This window comes from Pogona vitticeps, chromosome 2 (genome assembly GCF_051106095.1).
Source record: "Pogona vitticeps strain Pit_001003342236 chromosome 2, PviZW2.1, whole genome shotgun sequence".
Classification (NCBI taxonomy): Eukaryota; Metazoa; Chordata; class Lepidosauria; order Squamata; family Agamidae; genus Pogona; species Pogona vitticeps.
The window spans coordinates 65,912,087-65,937,421 of NC_135784.1; the positions used below are offsets into that span (position 1 = coordinate 65,912,087).

Below are 25,335 nucleotides of genomic sequence, written 5' to 3' on the forward strand. Positions count from 1 at the left end.
CAAGAGTTTAATATTTGGTCATACAAAGCTGTCCACAGACATGCTGCAGAGCTTCATGTCACCACAAACATCTCTGGTGGTCTGGGTCCCAGTAGACTGGTGCTGTGCAGAACTGACAAGGCTAATGTGCCCTGTACTAGCAGCCCATTGCCTGGCAAACCTGAGAAGCAGGTGGAATGAGAAATGGAGGAGCTGGAGAGGTGGGCAGAAAAGAAGAAAGTCACATAGGGGAAAAATATAGGGACAGAATGGAGACAGACAGGTATGGGAAGGAGAAGAACATTAATGTGTTAATGTGGAAACAAGAGGAGTGAGGAAGAATATGAATACGGAGATGTAGAAAGGAGGGGGCAGCAAGGATGGAAGATACTGGGGTAGGTGATCTTGTAAAGGCATTTTGCCCCTCTTACACACACAGCTGATGTCACAGACTGCAAGTCATCACAAGACTCTGGAAAATGGGGAACCCTGTGTTGAGTCAAGGTAGAAGCCAGGTACCCATTTCAGGCCAGCACAATCCCAGGCAAAAGGAGAGACCTATTTCAACCTATCCTGCTTTACTGTTGGTATCTGCCACCAATTACTGGCAAAATTGCCTGGCCTACTTGGGGGTCTTGTCTCTGGCAACACATACCTGCAAGGAGAACCACCCCCTAAAACTGCTTAACCAGCTGCAGCTTATCCTTCTCTTAAGGGGCACAGGCTCTGGGACAACAAATGCAATCTAATTTCTGTTCTAGTATTCTCTGGAATAATGATGGTCTTCTTGGCTTAGCCAGTCATGGCATGAGATGTTTCTCTCCCAGAAGGGCTTAATGCTGTCAAATATTGCTTAATACAGTAACTCAGTGCCATGGGGCACTAAATAGAAAGCCTTTTTATATACAAATCAGGTTGCAGAATTTTAGAGCATAAGCATCTCTTCACTTAAAAAATTGATGCTATAACATGTGTATAATTAGCCAGGAGCTGATTTAGTCTCTTGGTGCAAAAGGAAACAAAAATCTTTTGGCACCTCAAAAACTAACAACTGTTTATTTTTCATGAGCTTTCTTGTGTACAGGCACACTTCTTCAGGCTAGTGGAATGGCTGTGTCTCTGGAGAGGGTTTAAAACTGTTGGCAGGGATATTGTGTCTTGGAGGATAACAGTAAAGTGTATTCGTCCTGGGTGAAGAAGATTGCTAACAAAGAGTAGGCAGTAATTAATTACATCTCTGTGCTGGTGATTAGGACCTGGCTGGGTGACAGAGCAAAAGTGTGCTGAACTTCCTGATGAATTGCTGCTCAGTGATCTCCTTATAAAGTCTGTTTGAAGTTCCTTTGTTCAAGGACTGCAACTGTAAAGTCAGAGAAAGAGCATCCAGGAAGGGTCAAAAACTGCTGGTTTTCAAGTATTTCTGTTTATGACAGCCATTTTGTGCCCACTTACTCCCTTGCATTAAATTTGGCATGTTTTCCCAAAATAAAATGCAGTGGGATATTGCTGAGAAAGATGGCATATGTATGTGTGTGGTATTTTAGTCTCTCACATAGTTTCCATAGTTGTATGTTAATGGCAGTGGAGATGCAATATATTGTACATGTTGGAATTTTGACCTTTTCTGTCATTTTCTCACCTTTCAGGGAAGAATGAAGACTATATATGAAAATCTGGGCACAAATCAAATGGACTCAACAATTAAAACTGCACTAGACCCTACACCAAAGTTTGAGTGCCATGTTTCAAAGTCAGCAAACAGAATTGCTTCTCTCTTTTCTTATAGGGCATATGAAAGAGCACAGGTGAGTCATTTATAGCTATCTAAAAACAATACAAAGTCAAGGGCAGTTGCACATAAAAACATACATACAATGAAGGCTGTATTTCTTATGCAATAACCAGACGTTTACTGTAAAGCTTTTTCCAACATACTGGATTTATATTGTTGAACATTGGCCAATAATATAGGAGAAATACATGTTTGGGAAAGATTCACCTTGAAAAAGTAATTTTTAATCACAACTGTGCTTTTAGTCCCCTTCATGGCTTGCTACCTTGTCGTGGCAAAGGGGCTTGAGTAATTCAGAGAAGTTATGGGCTATGCCATGCAGGGACACCCAAGACGGACAGGTCATAGTGGAGAGTTCTGACTAAATGCGATCCACCTGGAGCAGGAACTGGCAAGCCACTCCAGTATCTTTGCCAAGAAAACTCCATGGACAGAAACAAAAGGCTAAAAGATATGATGTTGGAAGATGAGCCGCTCAGGTAGGAAGGCGTCCAACATGCTACAGTGGGGTCTTGACTTGAGAACTTAATCCGTATTGGAAGGTGGTTCTGAAGTCAAAAAGTCTGTAAGTCAAGTCTCCATTGACCTACAGTGCATTGAAAACCGATTAATCCCGTAATAGGCAGTTTTTGTTCCATTTTGGTTTTTTTTCTGGTCTGTAAGTCAATTCTCAGGCTGCAAGTCAAACCTAAATTTTGCGGCCAGAGAAGTCTGTAACTCAAAAAGTCTGTAAGTCAAGCCGTCTGTAAGTCAAGGGTCCACTGTACTGATGAAGAGCGGAGGAGAAGGACAAGTAGCTCCAGAGCTAATGAAAAAAGCCAAAAGGACGCTCAGCTGCGGATGCACCTGGAAGTGAAAGGAAAGTCCAATGCTTCACAGAAAAATACTGCATAGGAACCTGGAATGTAAGATCTATGAACCTTGTTAAGCTGGATGTGGTCAAACAGGAGATGGCAAGAACAAACATTGACATCCTGGGCATCAGTGAACGAAAATGGACGGAAATGGGCGAATTCAATTCAGACAATTATCATAAATAGTATTGTGGGCAAGAATGCCGTAGAAGGAATGGAGTTGCCCTCATAGTCAACAAAAGAGTGGGAAAACCTGTACAGTGGTGCCTTGCTTAATGGGCGCCCCGTTAACGACGAAATCGCATACTGACGAACTTTTTGCGATCGCGTTGCGATGTTTTAAATGGAGAAAAATCGCTTTGCGATGATCGATACCCTGTTTCGCTTACCGATCATCGCAAAGCAATGATTTTTTAACAGCTGATCGGCGGTTCCAAAATGGCCACCGGGAAAAAAAATGGCTGCCCGCTGTTTTCTGGGACAGATTCCTCGCTTACCGGGCAGCGAAAATGGCTGCCGTATGGAGGATTTTCGCTTAAAGTTGAGTCTGAAGCCCATAGGAACGCATTGAAGGGGTTTCAATGCATTCCTATGGGCTTTTTAATATCGCATAGCGACGAAATTGCTTTGCAGTGATTTTTCTTGCACCGATTATCGTCGCTATGCAAGGCACCACTGTACTGGGATACAATCTCAAAAATGTTAGAATGATTTCAATACGAATCCAAGGGAGACCTTTCAACATCACAGTTATCCAAGTTTATGCACCAACCACAGATTCTGAAGAGGCTGAAATTGACCAATTCTATGAAGATTTACTAGAACTGGATACGGAAACACGGATTGGTTTAAAATTGGAAAAGGAGTACGACAAGGCTCTATATTGTCTCCCTGCTTATTTAATTTATACGCAGAATATATCATGCGAAAGGCCGGACTGGAGGAATCCCAAGCTGGAATTAAGATTGCCGGAAGAAATATCAACAACCTCAGATATGCAGATGATACCACTCTGATGGCAGAAAGTGAGGAGGAATTAAGGAACCTTGTAATGAGGGTGAAAGAGGAGAGCGCAAAAAATGGTCTGAAGCTCAACATCAAAAAAATTAAGATCATGGCCACTGGTCCCATCAGCTCCTGGCAAATAGAAGGGGAAGATATGGAGGTAGTGACAGATTTTACTTTCTTGGGCTCCATGATCACTGCAGATGGTGACAGCAGCCCCGAAATTAAAAGACACCTTCTTTTTGGGAGGAAAACGATGACAAACCTCAACAGCATCTTAAAAAGCAGAGACATCACCTTGCCAACAAAAGTCTGAATAGTCAAAGCTATGGTTTTTCCTGTAGTGATGTATGGATGTGAGAGCTGGATCACAAAGAAAGCTGACCGCCAAAGAATTGATGCTTTTGAATTGTGGTGCTGGAGGAGACTCTTGAGAGTCCCCTGGACTGCAAGGAGAACAAACCGATCCATTGTAAAGGAAATCAAGCCTGAGTGCTCACTGGAAGGACAGATGCTGAAGCTGAGGCTCCAATACTTTGGCCATCTCATGAGAAGAGAGGACTCCCTGGAAAAGACCCTGATGTTAGGAAAGTGTGAGGGCAAGAGGAGAAGGGGACGACAGAGGATGAGATAGTTGGATAGTGTCATCAAAGCGACCAACATGAATTTGGCCCAGCTCCGGGAGGCAGTGGAGGACAGGACGGCGTGGCGTGCTCTGGTCCATGGGGTCACGAAGAGTCAGACACAACTTAGCAATTAAACAACAACAGCGTGCTTTTAGTGTTTTTTCCATGGGTAGAACAATATTATGATAGCTAGTACTGTACTTTGATTTCAGCAGTGAAACAAGACATTAAAAAAGACAATAAAAACACCTGATAATATTGCAGATGTCTGAGACATCAAGTTTATACATGTTTATTTATTTGCAGTATTATTTTTATGAATACGGCTTTGATGAGATCAGACAAAGACCAAGACATATATGTCCGTATGCTGTTGTATCATTTTCTTTCAAAGAAGAAAAGGGACAGAAGTATTCATCTCAAGCAAGGTAAGTTTGTTAAGGTTTTCATGAGGTATTATTTAGTGTGGAAGACTTCAGTTGTTAGACTAATTAATTTGTTACTTGCTGGGCATAATCTGTTATTAGAGATGGGAGTTTTGTATTCATATCCCTGGGGATATGAATACAAAATATGGCACCATAAGTGCCATGGTGGTCCATTTCCTCTCCAGCCGTCCATTCACAGGGCTCTGCACAGCTTGTGTGTGTATATGTGGCAATATCGCACCAATCCGGAAGTAACCCAACCGGCTTTGTCCCGCTATTCAGAGCAGTTGAGTAGAGAGACTTGTCATCCCGTCTCTTTGCTGGAGTGGTTGGCTGCACAAAGAGGCAAGGCATAGCTGGTTGGACTAATGTCCGTGATTGGTATAATGTCAGTGCTGATGGATGCATGCATGCTGTGCAGAGCCTAGTGAGTGGACTGGGCTGGTTTTGTGGGGAGGGAATGGACCTCCATGGCACCACTGGTGCTGTGCTTCATATTTTTCTCCCAGGGATACAAATACGGAGCTCCAATCTCTATCTGTTATGTGTAGTTACACTTGAAGTGTCTGTTCCTAATTGCTTGCACACAGTGAACAAGTGTTTAATTCAGATGTATTTACTTGCTTGTCTGAGTAGTAGGGCAGAAGCCCATACCTTCAAAGGGATATGGCAGGTATTGAGGAAAATGCAAGTTGGTTTCTTAAACAGTTGAAGATCTTTAAAAGTTGTGATATGCATGTAATGACCAACTTGAATGAGGACAGTGTCAAGAGATCCAGGTGCCTGTACCTCTTGCAGGGCCCTATAGAGTTCCCTCTCAATGCTAATTCAGCCCCTCATCTTCATCCCAGCCAATTCTGTGAGTCTCTTCCACTCTTACAGGAAAAAGTAAAGACTGTATTGGTTAGCATGCACAAGCTGTGCATCTTATAAAGTATCATGGTAATATGGGAGCACTCACATTGACCTGCACTGTTCCTAGATGGTAACAGAGCATGGAAGAATCTGTTCAGTGTGCTGGAAGTGAACTTTTCTGAGTCATTCCGATCTGGCAACTGTCATCTTTGCCTTAGTTAAATCATGTCTGTTTGGTTTAATGCCTGGTTATGGGACAAAGCCTGGAAATAACCTAAGCATGTTTTCTGTTTGAGGCCATATGCTATATTTTGTCCTTAAAGTTCAAGATGGTTTTGGAAATCAGTTTACTTATGACAACAATTAATCTAGTATCTTGAAACATGTGAAATTTTAAGATAACAACTGTCATTGGTAAAGGTATCAGGATGAGTTCAGAATATAATTATAGTTCTGGTGAACTGAGTCTTTTATTGTGGAACTGTGTACTAGTCAGTGGTAAATAACAGCTATATTCTGTACCATTACTTTTAATTGTATAAATTTGTGTCTATTTATGTCATCTTCAAGGTTGTTTAGCTTAAAAAGCCAAGAGACTGACACATGGAAGATATAAAAGAAGTTTAATGAATGGTAGATCAGTAGTTAATAAACAGAAGGGGAAGATACATGTAAGGGTTTTTTGCTGTCCCAGGGTTTTTAATTTAACTTTATGTGTTTGCTTGTAGATCAAAGAATTCTAATATGGATAAGAACGCTGGTAAGAATTTGTTTACTGAATAAACCTGCAGGCTAGTAGCTGGAAGCTGTCTGTCTGTCTGTCTGTCTGTCTGTCTGTCTGTCTGTCTGTCTATCTATCTATCTATCTATCTATCTATCTATCTATCTATCTATCTATCTATCTATCTATCTATCTATCTAATCTATCTAATCTATCTAATCTATCTAATCATCGATTTGATTTGATTTCATTTCATTTATATCCCACCCATTTGGTCTGGTTGACCACTCTGGCTAAATGTGTGGCCTATGATTATGGTGTTTCCAGAGCTTCCGGGTGCATGTTGCACTTTCTCTGCACCCCTCCACATCGAGTCCTGGCAGTGTCGCCTTGATTCTTACTATAATATATGGTAATCTTACTTCAAGAAAGGGAATGATAAGACTCATTTCCTTAACTTTGTGCCGTTGAGATTTGCCCTTAATTATCTTCCCCTCCTCCCAGCATACCATATTCTGCCTTTTCATCTAAAGCCTTCATAGGTAGGAGTAATAATCTGTTAACAAAATGCATAGACTGGCCTTGAGCAGGTATAGTAGTACCTTGGTTTACGAATGCCTCGGTTAATGTAATTTTCAGTTTACGAATGGAAATCTATAGAAAATAATGTCTCAGTTTACAATTTTTTTCTGCAATATGAAGGAAGTTTCCCCAGGATGCATTGTGCCTGGAGGTTTGTGAATTTCGTTGTATGGGTATACTGTGTATATACTTACAATGACAATAAATTATTATTATTATAGCACCGCCCCCGTTCTTATGGCAAACTGCATTTCAGTTTACGAATATTTCACATTACATAACGTCTCAGAAAATGCATTAAATTTGTAAATCAAGGTACTACTGTAGTAGAGTATAATATGAGAATTCAAGTAAAAACAAGACCTTTAAAACTAAAAATAAAATTATAACTGTAGTGGAAACAGTAAGAAGTCTTAATCCCCAAATGCTGGAAGCATAATTCTGTCTTAACTTTTATAGGAAAGAGATGGGCGACATGGAAGACAGTATATATGTATATTTCACAACTTCTGTACACAGTCTTTCCTCTAAATTTAGGAAATTTAAAGGAAACTTAAATAGGGTCTCTCTTATCCCCATTCTTTGGAATTGGAGGGTGGTATTAAAAGATTCTTCAAGATCTCTGGAGACAAGATTTAGGTTGTTGAAGCTAAATTAAGCTAGGAAACAACCTGATAAGCATGCAGTTCTGGTTAGAATTTGTGTAAGATGTGTCTTGCCAGTATATGCCTCTAAACCAGTGGTTCCCAACTTGGTTCCCCAGATGTTATTGGACTACAGCTCCCACAACTCCTGACCAACAAAGCTAGTTGTGAATGCTTCAGAGAGTTATAGTAGTAGATCCCCATGTAGTTCAAAATCCGTGTATAGCTCTTTATGTCCCCCACAGCCGGGATTCCCAACCCCCGGCCTTGGCAGGACCAGGCCACAGAGACAGATCCTACGCCCCCATGCATGCATGTATGCCCCCCACATACACACACGGACGCGCACACACACAGATGGGCCCTCAGATGCACGCATGGATGCCCCACCCACCTGTACACAGGTGCCCACACCCACCCGTTCATGGACACACATACACACACCACCACCACCGGTGCTAAACCAGTCCGCAGTTTGGAAAAGGTTGGGGACCACTGCCCCAAAGCATAACTAGAAAACATACACACGCAGAGAGAGAAAGAGAGAGAGAGATCAATTATCTCTATTGGGGTTCTCTTCTATTGTGTTGACAATCCTTTCCTGACTTCTGATCTAGAGCCACAATTAGAGGTGATGTATTTGGGGGCAGTAAACTACTTTGATGCCTTCAGTGTTGAACCCATGGGGTTCTGGATGGCCAGGGGTACAGTATTTATTGGAATAGTTATTTATCATTTTTGAAAATCCATGTATAACCAAAACTATGCTGTTCAGTCCTATGCAATTCAAGGGAAAAGTGTACATTTTTGATTTACAGTAGCCATCATATGTCTTATTCTGGTACCATGGCAAATAATGTTGTGAACTAAAGTTAAGGAATTTGAATGTGCAAGGGTAGTTATAAACCTCAGACATGTACATTTAGGTCCGGAAGTAATTGGATGCTGACACAATTTTCATAATTCTGGCTTTGTATGCCCCCGCAATGGATTTGAAATGAAACAGTCAAGCTGCAGTTGAAGTGCAGACTTTCATATTTAATTCAAGAGGTTGAACAAAAATATTGTATAAAACATTTAAGAATTGCAACCATTTTCATACACAGTCCTCTTATTTCAGGGGCTTAAATGTAATTGGACAAATTAACACAATCATAAATAAGATGTTCATTTTTAATACTTTGTAGAGAATCCTTTGCAGGCCATGACTGCTTGAAGTCTGGAATGAATTGGAAGCCATGCATGCGCATGCCACCACACTGCCTCTACCATGTTTTATAGCTGACGTAGTAGGCTTTGAATCATGAGCCGTTGCAAGTCTTCACCATACTTTTGTTCTTCCCATCATTCTGGTACAGATTGAGATTCGTTTCATCTCTCTCCAAAGAATGCTATTCCGGAATTAGGCTGGCTTCTAAAGATTATTTTTTTTTTTTTTGGCAAAGTCTAATCTGGGCTTTCTGTTCTTGAGGCTTATGAATGGTTTGCACCTTGTGGTGAACCTTCTGTATTTGCTGCTATGAATTCTTCTCTTTATGGTAGATTTGGATAACAATATACAGTACCTTCCATCTGGAGAGTGTTTTTCACTTGGCTGGATGTTGTGAAGGGGTTTTTCTTTACCATAGAAATAATGCCACGACCATCCACCACTGTTGTCTTCCATGGACTTCCCAGCCTTTTTGTGTTGCAGAGCTCACGAAAATGTTCTTTTTTCTTTGAATGTATCATACTGTTGATTTGGCCACTCCTACTGTTCCTGCTACTTTGGTCCCTTGAAAAAGAGGGGGCTATATGTCAAAGAGTTGTCGTTCCTAAATCCCTCCTCCAATTTGGATGTGTATGTCCTCAGATTAAAGCTGAGAGTCTGCACTTTAAGCTCATATTAATTATTTAACTGTAACTTGAATTTATTTTGGTCAACAGCTGAAATAACAAAACTTGTGGCAGTGTCCAATTATTTCTGGACCTAAGTGAAAGGTAAAGGTTCCCCTTGACATTTTCAGTCCAGTCGTGTCCGACTTTAGGGGGCGGTGCTCATCCCGCTTTTCAAGCCGTAGAGCGAGCCCCCGTCCGAAGACAGTTTTCCGTTGTCACGTGGCCAGCGTGACTAGGGAACGCCGTTTTACCTTCCCACCGAGATGGTACCTATTTATCTACTCGCATTTTTAATTAATTAATAACACAAACAAACATATAAGACAAATACAGAACACATAATCGGGGAGAATATTTTCCATATATTCCTCTAACATATAATACTGACTACACAAACCATATTGCCCTACTAAACATCTTTAGGCCATATGCGTTTGATATATAAGTCTGACTACATAAACCCCAAAGATTAACATACATTAATTGTCAATATATAAACTTAAACCTGTATTGATCTTATATTCAAGCCACTCTTAATTGCATAGACCAACTATAGTTCATAAGTTACTTAATATTTTCATGTTTCTAGCTTTTCATCAATACCTTCTAAACAATTGTGATCAGAATATGTAATCTAATTTAAGCATTACCTGTACTTATCAACCATTTAAGATATTCAGCAAGTAACTTTCCCATTTTTGTTATATTTCTTTGCTCCATGTATGAATCATGGATATAAAGTCTCTATAGATTCTTTCACCTGCGTACCCCTCTATCCAATATTTATCATAAACAATTCTAATTTCATCATAAAGGTAGCTTAACCACACACACTTCCCCACACAAAAGCTCTAGGTCCGCTTAATACATTTCTGAAAGATCCCCACTTTTACAGGTACAAAAACAAAACTAGTCTTGTCTATATAATCAACACTCATATTTAAGCTCTATATATATACCATAAGAACCAAAGCATCTATTATTACTATTATTCACTAACCTTTGTAGAATTCATAACTGCATATGTTTATCTACCCTTTAGCTTCTCATCTAGCTAAAATTGCTCATAGTGTAATAACTCATATTGCTTTCTGTATGACTATATATCTCTCAAAACCAAGAATTTTTTTCATTTAATCCGCAGGTTACTTCCCCCCCTTTCATTTTTGCTTCTCAACTCCAGTATCGTACTTCCAAGATTGATTTCTTACTCCCCTTTTGTCAATTTTAAAATTCCATCTATGAAATTTCTTTAAGGCATTTTCTATACAATTTACTAACTTCCTCTCAATATAATCCGTATCTTGATTTCCGAGCAACACAGATCTATTTGACCTCTGATCATAAATTTCTGCCTCCAAATACACCCATGTCTTCCCTTTAGCATCATTTTCCATCAGGATAAAATCCATGTGCTTTCCCACCTTGTTTCCACCCCTCATCTCCTCATTTTTAAGTATTTCATTCTGCTTTTAAAAAAAAAGTCTCCCTCTGGCTCTCCAGTGGCCATTGTTCAATTAGTTCAAAGTAGTCAACCATTTCATCTCCCGTCTCCTCCTTAGGAACAGTGGTCTCTCCCTCTCTCTCTGGCAATGATAGTTGTTCAGCTGATTCAGAATATGCTGTCTGTTTGTCTCCCGTCTCTATCATAATGTCCAAGCCAAGAAGTATTGCTTTAATATCTGTCTCCAGTTCTAAAAATTGAGCCTTGAGATGGTTGATGAGATTAGATTGAAATTCCTGAAGAGAGCATATCATATAAATCTCCATTTTAAAATCCCAAAGTCTCGCCCTTAAATTTTCATCCAAAAACCATAAGAGTGAGACAGTCAAACTTTGCTCAGCTTTCCCTCCTCACTCCTTGGCGAGAACTGATTCAGAGTCTTACGGAGAACACTCTGGTCATAAAAGTAACTGTTTAATTTACGTATAATCCTCCTTTATGGCTGAGAGTAAGGTTCCATAAATTTAAGCTGTTCGTAGTCCTTCTAGATTCTTAAACTTCTACTTTATAAGAAGCCAAACCTTAGGAGGGAGGGTTAGGGTGGAAAAGACAAGTTTCACTTTCTTAATTCTAAATTCTAACCATTTATGGCGTAGTAAGAAAACCCTCCAAAGTTTGCCAAGATCCTCTGCCGCTTAAGAGATCGTCTCCATAATTAAACTTTCCAAAGAGAAACAAAACATCTGGTCTGTTACTTGCCATAAAAATAGCCATTCGACTTCTGTTCATGCAGTCAAATCATAAATCTTCCTTTCTCCCCTCTCCGGACAGCTACGCAACAATTCATCATGGCGATTTCACGAGTCAGTTGTAATTGAGGAAAGGAAACCCCTCCGAAAAAACAGATTGCAGTCAGGCGTCTCCAGCTCCCCTGCTGCCAGCCCCACTCTCCTATAGAAACTTGCCCCCCCTTTCTTGGGGGGGTCCACTGACTCGGAATAAAACCCAGGGGTTCTCAGAGCCCTGAGAATTCCCCTGTTCTCGCTGCTGGTTGCTCCACCCCACCTCCTTTATCTACTCGCATTTACATGCTTTCGAACTGCTAGGTTGGCGAGAAGCTGGGACAAAGCGACGGGAACTCACTCCGTTGCGTGGATTCAATCTTACGACTTCTGGTCTTCTGACCCTGCAGCACAGGCTTCAGCGGTTTATCCCACAACGCCACCACGTCCTGGACCTAACTGTACCCATAATCAAATAATTGTTTGACTGTCTGAACCACGTATATAAGACATCAACTGTGAAAGGTAGTAAATACCTTTTGGAGAATATCTGCATGACGGACGTGAGGAGATAGCTGCACATTTTCACAAACACTAGAGGATAGATACCTTCATCTCAACAAAAGTTTGCATTTCCCATGAAACCTGCCCTTTGGAAGGTCACAATTGGATGCCATTATCTTCATTCCAGTAGCATGGAAAGAAGAATGTTAAGTGGAAGGAAAGAGGGGAAATGTATGCCCATTATAAGGCTATATTAAGAGCTGTAGGGGAGGAGATGCCCTTGTTGCTGCCAGAGTCCATAATCTAAATAATCTTTCATCTACCCTCTCCCTTCAGGAGGAAGGAACCTTTCTGCTCAGGGACACACACACACAAACCTACAACCAGCATGAATGGAAGCAAAATCAAACTGATGTCTGATGTAGGAGGGATGGAGAAATTATTTCTTTTGTCTTCAATAAAGTGAAATGTCAGCACTTTTATTTTCAAAAGAATTACAAAGATCATTGTTCCATTTTTAATACAGATAAAACAAGTTACACGTTATGGAATGGGCAGCTTTTAAACAGAGGGACACTTGTATGCCATGCTGCTTTGAAATCAGAAACATGTCCTTTGCTCCCCTGCAAACTGTAAGTACTGAAATTTCAAAAGCAGACCTGAAATCAGTATTTTAGACCAAACTGAAATCTTGGAAGTGCAAAACATCAGATTTTCTTTTCTATTACCAGTGTATTTTTAAAATCTCACTTCTGCAAAATTCATGCACTGACTTTTAAGAAGGCGTAAGAATAGAAAAAATTACAGTAATTAAAGATATGATTAATATCTCGGGAATAGCATCTTTATTTTTTAACCACTGTGCTTGAAAAAATATCTGAGGAGTAAAATATTCAGAATACTTAATTTCTTTATTTTTTAACATTTAGTCCTGAAAAACTTGATGTTGAGATGGTTATGAGCATTGATCGTTTGACACAGGCTGTCCCACCACGTATACTGAGTAAAGAAGCATACTCCGGAGAAAAGGAGGGTAAGACTTGTAATGAAAGGAAAGCATAATTTCGCCATACAAGAACCTGCTGTGATTTATAAGTATATGCTTTCTCATCATTATTTGAGCCAGTGGCTTGAGATTATAAAACAGCAGTGTAGTGGTTGGAACACAAAGGGATAGAGGTGACAAATTGTTGAATGTCAAGAAGCTAGGTACTTGTCTCCCTGGCATCCAGCACCCATACCACTTACACCTCCTAAGCTTTGACGTTGCAGGTGGCCACCCCAAGGGATGCCAGGAAGTCTGTAACCAGGGGCCAGGCCTTCTTGGTGGTGGCTGCCTCCTTGTGGAATGTTCCAGCTATGGAGGTGTGCTAGGCCCCTACTCTCCTGACATTTAGAAAGCACATTAAAACGTTGCTCTTCATAGAGGCATTTCAAGCTGTCCTTCCTTTATAATTGTTATTTTTGATTCTATTTATTTTTCTATATTACTGGGGGGTTTTTTGCTTGTGGCTGCCATCTTGTGCCTTTTGTGAGTCACTTTTTATATTCTGTGGTGAGAATATGGTTTTTATTTTGTATTTATGCTATGCTTTTGGTGGAAACTGCCCTGAGTAATGGCATGTCACTAGATGATGAGGTATAGATATTTAATAGGCAGATAGGCAGGCAGGCGCCCCCTCTTGCTTATCCTTCCAGCCGCAGATGAGGACCATTTATTTTAAAGACAGCTTTTTAACAGGTAATTGGGCAGTTTTCAGTCTTGTGTACTGGATATTATTATTATCTTATATGGTGCAACCTACTAATTGCATGGAGGCTAACAGTGTGACTCATTTGGACAAAATATGTGTATTGTTACTGGGTGCTTTAGTGCAGTGGTTCTTAACCTTTGTTACTCGGATGTTTTTGAACTGCAACTCCCAGAAACCCCAGCCAGCACAGTTGGTGGTGAAGGCTTCTGGGAGTTGCAGTCCAAAACTCCTGAGTAACCCAAGGTTAAGAACCAGTGCTTTAGTGGATATGAAAATCTGCACCTTATCAACTCTGAACAGGATCTCATTCTCTGATTGCTGTGAGGAATAATCCATAGGAATAGGTTACACCCAGCACCACTACAGAGGCAGGGACCTACATAACCTAAAGGTTTACTGTCAAGCTGCCTTCTCTGCCCCCATTTTCCAATTTCCTTTCTGCTGTCTTCCAGAGCTATCGTCCAGAGATTGGTTTCTATCTCTTTGTGATCCTTAATGTCTAGTTTATTGCTCGGATTTTCTACCTCACATCACTGATTTAATTTTCTTCTCACATTCTTTCTGAGATAAAAACAAAAACAAACTTCCATCTTTTCCTTCCTTGTATGTAGGGATGTGGTGGCGCTGCGGGTTAAACTGCAGAAGCCTCTGTGCTGCAAGGTCAGAAGACCTGCAGTCGTAAGATCGAATCCACACAACGGAGTGAGCTGCTGTCACTTGTCCCAGCTCTTGCCAATCTAGCAGTTCGAAAGCATGCAAATGCAAGTAGATAAATAGGTACCACCACGGTGGGAAGGTAATGGCGTTCTGTCTCTAGTCATGCTGGCCATGTGACCACGGAACATTGTCTTTGGGCAAACGCTGGCTGTATGGGTTAGAAACGGAGATGAGCGCCACGCCCTAGAGTCAAACACGACTGGACAAATTGTCAAGGGGAATCTTTGCATTTACCTTTACTATCTCCTTAATTGATATAGTAGGAAGAAGACATGTCAGTCTTTAAAAGAGAAGAAAAGGAAATATTTTCATGCCATGGCTGCTGCCTGCTGAATGTCCTGCTCAGTTTGTACAGTGGCTGTCTAGTGGCTCAAATAACTGCTTCAAGTGCCATCTTCTTGCTGAACAAGTGGCCAGTTGGAGTGCTTGTGTAGCCCACCTAGTTGTTCAGTAGATGTCCACTCCATGTGCCTGTTTTAAAACTTGTCAGGCAGTGGTCACCTCCTCAGTTTCAAATGGAATGGGACAATGTAGTTGTTGGCAGTGGCAGAAAGGATGTTCTGTTCTCATCAGGACATAGTTTGTATGGTCCTCTGATCATGGAATGCTCTAAAGCAGGGAAAAAAGGTCTGAGGATAAGGGCTTGGTTACCCTTATCATCCAAGATTTTGGAAGCTGTTTGAAGGTATTATTTTGAGAGGCATGTAGTGGTGCCTCGCAAGACAAAAACAATTCGTTCCACAAGTCCTGTCATCTTGCGAAATGTTCGTCTTGCAAGTCGCGTTTTCCCATAGGAATACATTGAAATTTAATTATTGTATTCCTATGGGCCAAAAACTCTGAAAAAGTCACTTACCAGGTAGGGAGCTGGGGAAGCACCATCGGAGGACTGGCAGGGGTCCCTCACAACCGCCATTGCCGCTTTCAGAGGTCCCCTGGCAGTCCTCCGATGGTGCTGGGTAAGTCTTCAGAGGCTTCAGAAGCTGGCGATCATGGTTGTGGGAGACCCCCCCCCCCAAAGTCTTCCGATAGTGCAGGGGAAGCTTTCACAATATATAAGCCTCTGAAGACTTCCCCAGATGAGCGGGATATAAATCAACTAAATAATAATAAATAATAATAATAAACAAAAGTAAAATTAAAGATAAATTTGCAGCTGTTCGGACTAAACTTTTATTTCAGTATAAGCTTTTATGGATCAAAATCCCATTCTTTAAACCCAGGAGTACAAATACAAGTTCCTTGTATTCCATGTTTGTGGGAGTCATATGCAAGTGAGGAAAAGATAGCCGAAGTGACAGTGGTTCATTAACATAGGAATGTGAATATCAAGCTGTTAATTAGCAGATATGAATTGCAATGACAAGTAGACTTTATAGTCATAGGAATGCAAAGCTGTTTATAGTACTGAGCTGAATCTGTAAAGGAGCACATCCATCTTACACTCATATTACAAGAAGCTGTTTTTTTAATATAGAGAACACTAAGAAACCTTAAACGTTATTGAGTCCCTAAGAGATGCACTGGAGCTTGTTTATGTAGCCGATTTCTGTTGTCTCCCTCTTGATTTTCCCTTTGTAATTCCCTTTTTCTACAGTGACCACTTTGAGATTCATAACAGTGTGTCCTGGGAGATTGAAAGTTCTGGTAGTGCTTTCTCTGTGTTGCCATTCATTATGTCAAATAATAAAAGCAGTGTAGCACTGTCTACCTATTGGGGCAATAGAGGACGCACTAAGCATCTTTCTAGGTTTTAGGAAGACACATTAATTGTCCATCTGAATTGCTGTTTTTATGTATATTTCCCTTCTTTCTAGAAATCATTTGTCTTCTCTTAGTTATGCACATACATTTAAATAGAATTTGACTTAATATCAGTGTGTGTAGATTCTTGATATAGAGTCATAAAGGAAGCATTTTAGATATATTGATGTCTTACTCTATTACTCTATCCTATATTATTAAGTTCCAGTGTTTCCAGATCTGCTTTGCACACTGAACTCTAAGGAGTGTATCGCAGTAGCCCATAGCACTCAGAATTGCATATTTCTGATACTTCACAGATTGCTCCACATCCATAGATATGTGAAAGGTTATCATTTGGAGTATACCTATTACATTCTGATGATGTTGCAAGTTGGAGCTGTACTCCATAAGGCAATGCAGGCCACCTTAACAAATGTTGTTTTAGAATGTGGTATGCCATTCTTGGATAGCTGTAACTCATCTTAAGGTCATCTAAGTAATTGTGTCCCATTCTTTGGATCCTTTTTTGCACCAGCCAGAGAATGGGACACTAGACACTTACCATGGAGTTCCACTTTGGGTTCAGGTGGATGAGGAATCCACTCCCACCTGTGAATTTTCTTTCTGTAATCTGAGCATGTCCAAAGGAGATGATCCTCTTCAAATGTGGCATTTGTTCTGATAGTTATATGATTAATAATCATGTGCTGCCAAGAAGATTCTGATTGCGCTCTGTTATTGTTTAGTTTGCCCAAAGCTGCACAAATGGCAGGGCATACAATTCCCTCAGTTCTATGAATTCTGTTTTCAGCTGGTCCCTCTCCCAGGAGCCAAAATGGCTCCACTGTCAGATGCTCCAATTGATCTGTTGGGCTGCACCAACTATTTAGTTAAAAAAAATAAAGTGAAGCTCTGGTTTACTCCTTCGTTTGTGCACTCCCTTGCTTTCTCCTCTAGCTTAATTCTTTAACTTGATCATGAAAGGAGACTGAAAGGGGAAGGGACAGCTTGTCAGTCAAACTTTAGGCCATGTGATTTTCTGCATCTCTAACTGATGATAAATGTAACTCATTATTATGGATTCCTCCTCTGCACCTGCACAGAATGGACCTTCATGGTGAGTATCCAGTGTCCCATTCATCCTTAAAAAGGAGGTTAATGACTTGGGTGTGGTGTTGGCACCTCACACATGATGTCAAACTTGTATCTGTAGCAGGACTATGAAACTGTGGCTTGCCAGATGGCATTGAACTACAGTTCCCATCCACCTGTCACTCTATCAACATCTGAAGACTTCTATACCTAGAGAGTCCTCAATAGGAATGCCATAAGTTGGAATTGACTTAATGACATATAATTTAATTAAAGGGCCACTGATTCTCAGGACTGGCTTATTGCATAAAACGCCGTTCACTATCTGGAACTCTGTTAGGATGCTGCAGCCAAGGTATTGGCCAAAGTGCAGCCAGCTTGGAGACCCTCTTCTAAGTGCCTATGCCAGTAACAGATAGGAAGGCTTTTCAAGTTGTGTGGAATGTCCTCCATTGTCTATGTCATTATTGCTCTTGCACAGGTGTAGTTTACAGAACAGGGTTTTGCCATTGAAGAGCAAGTGGCATCCCTTTGTGTAAGCAGAGAAGAGACTGCACAATGTATCTTTCTGAAGTTTGGAGTACACACATCCACTGCATACTCTTGCTCCTTATTTCAGGCAGACCAGAAGGGGTTTCCTGGTCCTGTATGATAGCTTCTTAGGCAGGAGATATCCCATTACATGAATTTCCTTCCAGTGTTTCCTCCATCCTCAGGAGGCTATGTTGGCTCCTTCTTGTCTTTCCATCAGCAAGCAAAAATATTCCTTTTGAGGCAAGTGTTACATGAAGTTTTGTGTGTATGTGTGTGTGCACGCCCGCACGTGTATTTATATTTTTCTACTGATCTTAGAGGTGTATGTTTTAAGTGTTTATTGTAATACTGGTAACTGTAAAATTATATTTAATGTCTCATTGTTTTAATTGAGGTTCCCTCCATTGGGAGAAAGGTGGCATAAATAAGAAAGAAGGATCCAAGCTGGCATAAGTAGAAAATTGTTTTGTTTTTTGCTACCAAGATACTGTAGATGGTTTATTGATAGCTATTCTTTCTGTTTTCTCAGAGTTCAAGAATGGACTGTATTGCAGTCTGTATGAAGTTGTGGAAAAGACTAGATCGGGAAGTAATTTAGAAGGTTTACTTCAAAAGCTAGAGACAGACAAATTAGTGAGTATAGTTTCACTACATAAACCCTTTGTCAGTGTACACTTTACTGTAACGGTGCCCCATATTTCAAATGCAGCGTTTAGGGTAAGAATCTCATCTTTATAGTGTGTGTACTTTATTTGCAGGTTATTGTAAAACCACTGATAGATAGAGGATACCTTTTGCTGCTTTCTTCTTACCAGACAGCGTCACCTTATGGTATGCACCAGATTTTCTTTTTAGCAGCTAAGGCTTTTTGTTTACAAGCCATGACTTAATGGTGATTTCCTCCTCTTGTTATCAGAGAACCGGATGGGAAGGCCTCATACCCTGCAAGCTCTGTTTCTGCTTCGGAATCCTAGAGGTATAGTGACTTCGTCTAAATTTGTGTTAAATGTGGAAATGTGTTAATCGTTAATGGGTTAGTACTGGTGAAGTAACAGTTATTTTAATATTGAAGTGATGTGAACTAACTGGATAGAAATAGACAAAAGGTCTGGCATTCAAATTTGACACTAACTGGAGTTTCCAAAGTGTTGTGGGGCAGGCCAACATAGAATACTTCAGAGTAACCCAAGTAGGAGGTTAGCAGAGTTTGTACCACTGTCATTGGCCTGTTACTCTCAAGACATGGCTGCAGCTGATAAAACAGCCAGAGTTGTAAAGATCTTTATGTCACAAGGCCCATTAATCTCTAATGAAAAGACTATGTCTGGGATAAATGGCCAAGCCAGGCCCTATTATATGGCACCAGATTATATAGATGCAATTAAGGGCACTTCAAAGGCTTATAAAATAATGCCAAAATTTTGAGTTAATTTTTTTTGCAAAACATTTTAAAATTAAAAAATTAGAAATATATTTAAAACAAAATTTTTTAAGGAAAAAGTAATTTGTCCTGGAAGAGAAATATTTTCTCTCACCTTTTCAGAATCTTGCAGAAACAGTCTGGGATAGAATGTGGGGGGGGGGTGATACAGAAATTATTTGATGTATTATTCATTACCCATAGGCATAACCGGTAGTAGTTCCTAATAGTGTCCTGTTTTTAGGCATCTCATACAGAAAAGGTTTATGCACCTTGTGTAAAGGAACAGTGACATTGGGTAGTAAGATGGCTTTTACTTAGGCTGCTGGATTTGACACTTTATCTTGCTCTGAAAAGAAGACAGTTACACGTTGCTGTGGTGCTCCATTTAAAATACCATTATTAGCCAGGGCAATTCAGACTTTTAGATCATTGGTTCTGTAGACCATAGTATTCTTGCAGTATTACTTTTGTACAGTTGTATGACTGGTTTTAGATGTTGTGTCTTATCACAGCCTGAGGATCAGGGATGTTGGCAAATCTTTGGGTCCAAGTCCCTATTAAAAACAAGCTTTCTTCCTCAGAAAAAAGAAAGGGAATGGGTGGGTGCAGAGTCGCGAGTTGCATCCGAGTCACTGAAAATCAAAACCCAAGTCAAGTCCAAGTTGAGTCACCACCAAGTAAGGCTTGACAGTGAATCTCGCAGCTCATGTCCCCATTCCTGCTGAGGATTACATTCAAATTTTAAAAAATGATTTGAAAGCATAGGGTAAATATAAACTTTTGTTGCCAATATGTTTTCCTTGGAAATTTATAAAAAATATACTATGTGAGACCATTTATTTCGTAGAAATATTATAAAAGTTCTGTTATTAGCTTTGTATTTCTTTATTGTGTTAAAAATACATTTCTCTTTCAGTTCAGAAAAATTATTTATCAATTTATTTAAAATATTTTTACCCTGTCTTCTTCCTTAAAAGGGACCCAAGGTGGTTTACATTGTTACAAGATAATATTTAATAAAAATAAGAATAATGTATTAAACAATGATACTTTTATTGTGAGAGGATCATGTTTACAGAAGTCCAAGGTTCCCTCTGAGCCAGGCACGTGCATGGGTGCATGGCTCCGCCTCCCTCTGCGCAGCTCTCTTCCTCCTCTGCACAGTGATCATGTTTGGGTCTGGCTGTGACGGAACTCTGCACGTGAGGGGGGGGCAGAGGCACATGTGTGCAGGGGTGAAATTGTGTGGGAGAGGCAGAGCCCTGCCCAGCGGGGTTGAAAATTAGAGGGTACATTACAGAGGTCTGATTTGAATGTGTTATTGTGACAATTTTCATTTATTATCAGGGCATAATTTGGAATCGGAATGGCAAAATGCCTTTTAAAAAGTTAATTTGAGTTTGATTGAAAAAAGGTATTGAATAGTGGTAAAGAACAGGTAAGGAGGTGTGACATTTTCTCAGAAAGCAAAAAGGCAATGGGATTGTGAAAAATTTGTGGATCAAGGAGGTCTGAAGGAGAGGGGGAAAATGTAAGCTGTAGCTTCAATCAGAACGTTGGATTAGCTCTGGGTAATTGAGATTGGTTTGAACCAAGAATAAGCAGAGCGCACCTTTGGAGCTGCATGAAGCTGCCAAGACTGTTTTTGCAGCCCCTTTATGTCCCTTGCCAGAAAAGAAATTCTGTAAAAAAATGTCAGTTTGTGCTCTCCTTGGATGTTGGTTTGCAGTAATACAGAGCACAGACCCTCCGTACAAGTCCAGCCCTGCAGAAGAAATAAAAAGTGGACTTCTACCAATAGTCTCTGGTTATACTTATTTTTGCAGCCCCCTGCATATATCCTGATTTGGAATATTAACCTCAAACTTGTCTCACAGACTTTTGTAAAAGTAAAGTGGTTGGGGTCAGCTATTTACTTTACCTATAGCTGTTTGAAGAAAACATATGAATATATTGTAATGGTTTTGTTGTTAATTTAACCATTGATATTTCTTTCTTGATTATTTTTCTGTCTTGATTTTGAATATAGCACAAAAACGTGAACATAAAAATGAAAATACATCGGTGTTGCAAGAAAGCCATGTGATCATGCCAGAATTAACAAGATTTATTCAGTCGCTTCATTATGCATATGTTCACTCTCGCAAAGACCCTAAATCTGACTTAAATATTTTGGTGGAAAAATATATAAATGATTATCTGAAACGATACAGTAAAAATAAGGAGTTTTTTTTATACAAGTACAAAGAAACCTTGGATGAGAAGAGGCACCTCTTTGCTGGCCCCAAAAATAAATCCCACCTTGAGAACTCTTTGCGCTCTTACGTTTTTGGCCCTGAAGCCTACCAGGTTTCTGTTTCCAAAGCAAAAAAATTGATGGCTGGGTATAGAAAACCTCAGCAATTCAGCCCTGTTTCAGATTATGAAGCCCAAGATGAAGAATTTGACTACACAAAGAGAAAACCCAACAAAAGAAATGGTTCTGAGTGTGAAACAGTGGCTGCCAAGAGAAAATCTGGTGAGTCTACGGAGTATGATCGAGGGAGTATTGAACAACTGATAAGCTTGATTTATGATAAAAAAAATGCAGATAAAGAATCTGATACAGAAGAAAGCAGAAATGAAAGCAGACTGAAACGAAAGCTCGAAAGTAAAAGAGACATCTTACAGAAACATTTGAAGACCAACAGTTCTCCAGAAAACACTTACCAATATGAAGGTAAGAATTTACATATTGCTACTGTTGACCTTGGGAAAACCAGGCCCTATGTATTTTGTCTGTTTCCTTGCCCTCTGTGTCAGAAGCTTGTGCAAAGCATAGTTTAAAATGCATTGTGGCATAAAGAAGAACTTAACCTAAATCTGATTTTTTTTGAGGTTTTATATTTTCACTTACATTGCTTTGCTAGTGTGGTTTGTGTAGCTTTTGCTTTTTATGTATAATTTTTTGTCTTGTGGCATTTTGTATTATTTCAGTTCTTTGGGTGTTTGGAGAGGGGTGTGGAACATGTGGCCTCTAACGGTCATTGGGCTGCACATCCCTTTAGTTCTAGTAGCATAGCCCTGTAGTGAGGGATGAGAGTTGCAGTCTCGGATCCCCTGGACAGCCCTAATTTAGGGAGCCCATAGCAGTGAAACAGGTCATTTAAATAAATTGGAGATACTGGAGCAGGAAGAGATGTGAGCCTAGTAAGTCCTCAAAATAGCTCACCTCTGCCCTGCCCTGAGGTATCTTCCCACTCTACAAATCCCCACACCTTAGAAGGGTGGCAGTCCCTTAATACACCAGTAAACCTAGTAAATGAGTGTTGTGTATGGGAATCTCACTGTAGCTGTCAGTTACTGAATGGGCAACAGTAGTGAGATTCCGCTGTGCCCTGTTCTTCCTTGTTGAGAATTTGAGCAGGGAGAAGAGATTGCTCTGCCAGTAAGATGACAACTACAAGTGTTTTTTTGGAGAACTGCTGGTCTTCAGATACAAAGCAAACAGGCATGCAGAGGAACCTTTTTATGTAGAGAGGGACATGGAACTCTGCCTTTTTATGTACAGAGAAGGGGGAAATGGGCTTTGGGAATCGGCCTGCTTGTTATCAGCCTTCTGCCAGATTGTTCCAGGGAGAGTTCCAGAAGCTAGGGCCAAACAGTTGAAGTTCTTTGTAGTCTCTGCGACTCTCACAAATGGTTTCTGGATCTCCACAGTCTCTCTTTCAGAACATTCTAGAGCTGAGCAATTTAGGTGAGAACCCACCATTTCGCATAGAAAATGTTTATCAAGTTTAGGAGGAAGGGATATCTTTTTGTTTCAAAGCTATTAATCCAAATTCAGGGCAAACAAAAACCTCACTTTCACACATCCCCTGTTGATGAAAAAAGAGAAAAGTTGGACATTATAAGAAGGCAGTTTCATTCATGTACTTAGCCATATATACAGGGCTTGAAAAATGCACTCATCCACTCGTCTGTGATGAGTGAAAAATGCTGCTCGATGAGCCTGTCTCTCTCTCTCTCTCTCTCTCTCTCTCTCTCTCTCTCTCTCTCTCTCTCTCTCTCTCTCTCTCTCTAATTCTGCAGTCCTTACCTTCCCCCTCCCATTGAAAAAGGAAAACTGCCCTCTTCTGACGAGAAGAGAGCTCGAGAGGCACATAGAGATGTCGCTCTGCAGGAGAATATAGAGTAGTCCTATGCTGGAGAATATGGAGATTCCCTGTTCCCAATTTCAACCAAACGAGGACACATCCTGGGGTGGGAGGGAACGGTGGCTCATTAACCGAGACAAGAGTGGTGCTCCCAGTCAGTCACAAGGCATATCAAGGGGTAGGGAATCAGTCTGTACTATATGGAGTTGCACTCCCTCTAAAGTCAGGTCCACAGTTTGGGTCTGCTTCTGGTCTCAATACTAAGCTCAGGTATACAGGTTTCTCTGGTGGCCAAGAATGCATTTTCACAGTTAAAGCTGGTGTGCCAGTTGTACCTGTTCCTTGAGAGGTATGATCTGGCCATGGTGATGCATGCCTTAATTGTAACTTGCTTGGACTACTGCAGTACACTCTGAAACTTCAGCTGGTTCAAAATACTGGAGCCGGACTGCTGACTGGTGCTAGTTATAGGGAACATGTAACTCCCTTATTGCCACAGCTTCACTGGCTGCAGTTTGTTTCTGGGCCCAATTCATATTGCTGGTTATTACCTATAAAGCTTTATATGACTTTTTCCAGACTATTTGAAGGATTGTATCACCCATTATAAGCCTTCTTGGCTTTAAAGATATTCTGTGGAGGGCTTTCTCTTGGTTTTACCACCTTCCCAAGCTCACTCAGTGAGAACACAATAGAGTGCCTTCTCACTGGTTGTTCCCAGGCTTTGGAGGCAGAGGCCTTCCTCTTCAGATAGGTATTTAAGCAGTAATCTCAGGAATGCTGGTTCTTAATTCACAGGTTGTTAAATATCTTTCAGTTATTATAGTTGATTTTTTTAAACTCTAATGTATGTTTAACGTTTAAAAGAAGTTGTATTTGTATAGTGTTTTTAAATTTCTTTATCTGTTGTGAGCTGCCTTGGGTCCCCTGTCGGGAGAAAGGCAGCATATAGATCATTTAAATAAATACAAATAAATAGTAGAGGACAACATGGATGTTGTCTATTACATAAGCAAACAATTCTACTTTGATTCAGCTGCTGTGGAATTATTGCATCTCTCACCACATTTTCTCAGTTGCTGTTCACTTTGTGAGTGCTCAGGGTGTACTGATAGATATCCTAAGCTGATAATCATCAACAGTGCATGGCTAGGAACTACATCACAAAGTTTTCAAGTGCTCTTCTTATGTCACACAGTCTCCCTAAGATGAAATTTTTGCTTCTGAAACACAGAGGAAGCATAGATATTTCTGTAGTAAAGTAGGTCTAAGTATGGGCTACAAAGAGGATGTATGGACAGTGGATTTCCTGCATACATCCTGGTAGCATTTATCATTAGGTCCTCTTTTCATTGCATCTAATAGCACAGAAAGTATGATAACACCCTCTTGCCCACTAAATACCTGTGCTGCTTTGAGAGCCTCAAGGAAGCCCTGCACTAGTCTCTGTTATGAGAAGAAAAGGAAGATTTTCCTGGCGGTTGCTTTGAAGAACAACTTTTCAACAGTTTTGTATTCTCGAAAAACAAAGCCTGCAAAAAGGTCAACAAACTCTACCCAGTCACAAAGACTGGTGCTCACTGCACACAATAGATTAGCTAACAACACCCATCAATCACAGTGACAGATCATGTCTTCCCCTTATCACAACAATACACACATAACAAAAAAACTCCCTGATCACCATAATCACCCAGTCTCCTGAAAAGGACAAAAAGCTGATCCCACAGCTACAAATACTCAACTATCCCACACACTACACTAGAACACAGCAGAATACACTGCCTTTCTGTTAATACAACTCCGGGAGGCAGTGGAAGATAGGAGGGCCTGTTGTGC

The 25,335-nt window shown here is 40.4% G+C and overlaps 1 protein-coding gene across 10 annotated transcripts in view; it reads left to right on the forward strand.

Moving 5' to 3' along the window:
• The window catches only part of TASOR (transcription activation suppressor), an 83,618-nt gene that overhangs the window by 13,501 nt on the left and 44,782 nt on the right, over positions 1-25,335 (forward strand). For 9 of the 10 annotated variants that reach the window (XR_013541658.1, XM_078385325.1, XM_078385327.1 and 6 more), the window contains exons 6-14: positions 1,626-1,784; positions 4,563-4,684; positions 6,268-6,299; positions 12,621-12,726; positions 13,024-13,127; positions 18,467-18,570; positions 18,696-18,768; positions 18,854-18,913; positions 21,390-22,079. Coding sequence is in view for 9 of the 10 variants with exons in the window: in XM_078385325.1 (XP_078241451.1) it covers positions 1,626-1,784; positions 4,563-4,684; positions 6,268-6,299; positions 12,621-12,726; positions 13,024-13,127; positions 18,467-18,570; positions 18,696-18,768; positions 18,854-18,913; positions 21,390-22,079 (1,450 nt within the window). In the remaining variant the exon portion in view is untranslated. The remainder of the gene's footprint in view (positions 1-1,625; positions 1,785-4,562; positions 4,685-6,267; positions 6,300-12,620; positions 12,727-13,023; positions 13,128-18,466; positions 18,571-18,695; positions 18,769-18,853; positions 18,914-21,389; positions 22,080-25,335) is intronic. The other variant, XM_072989616.2, reaches the window with a different exon arrangement.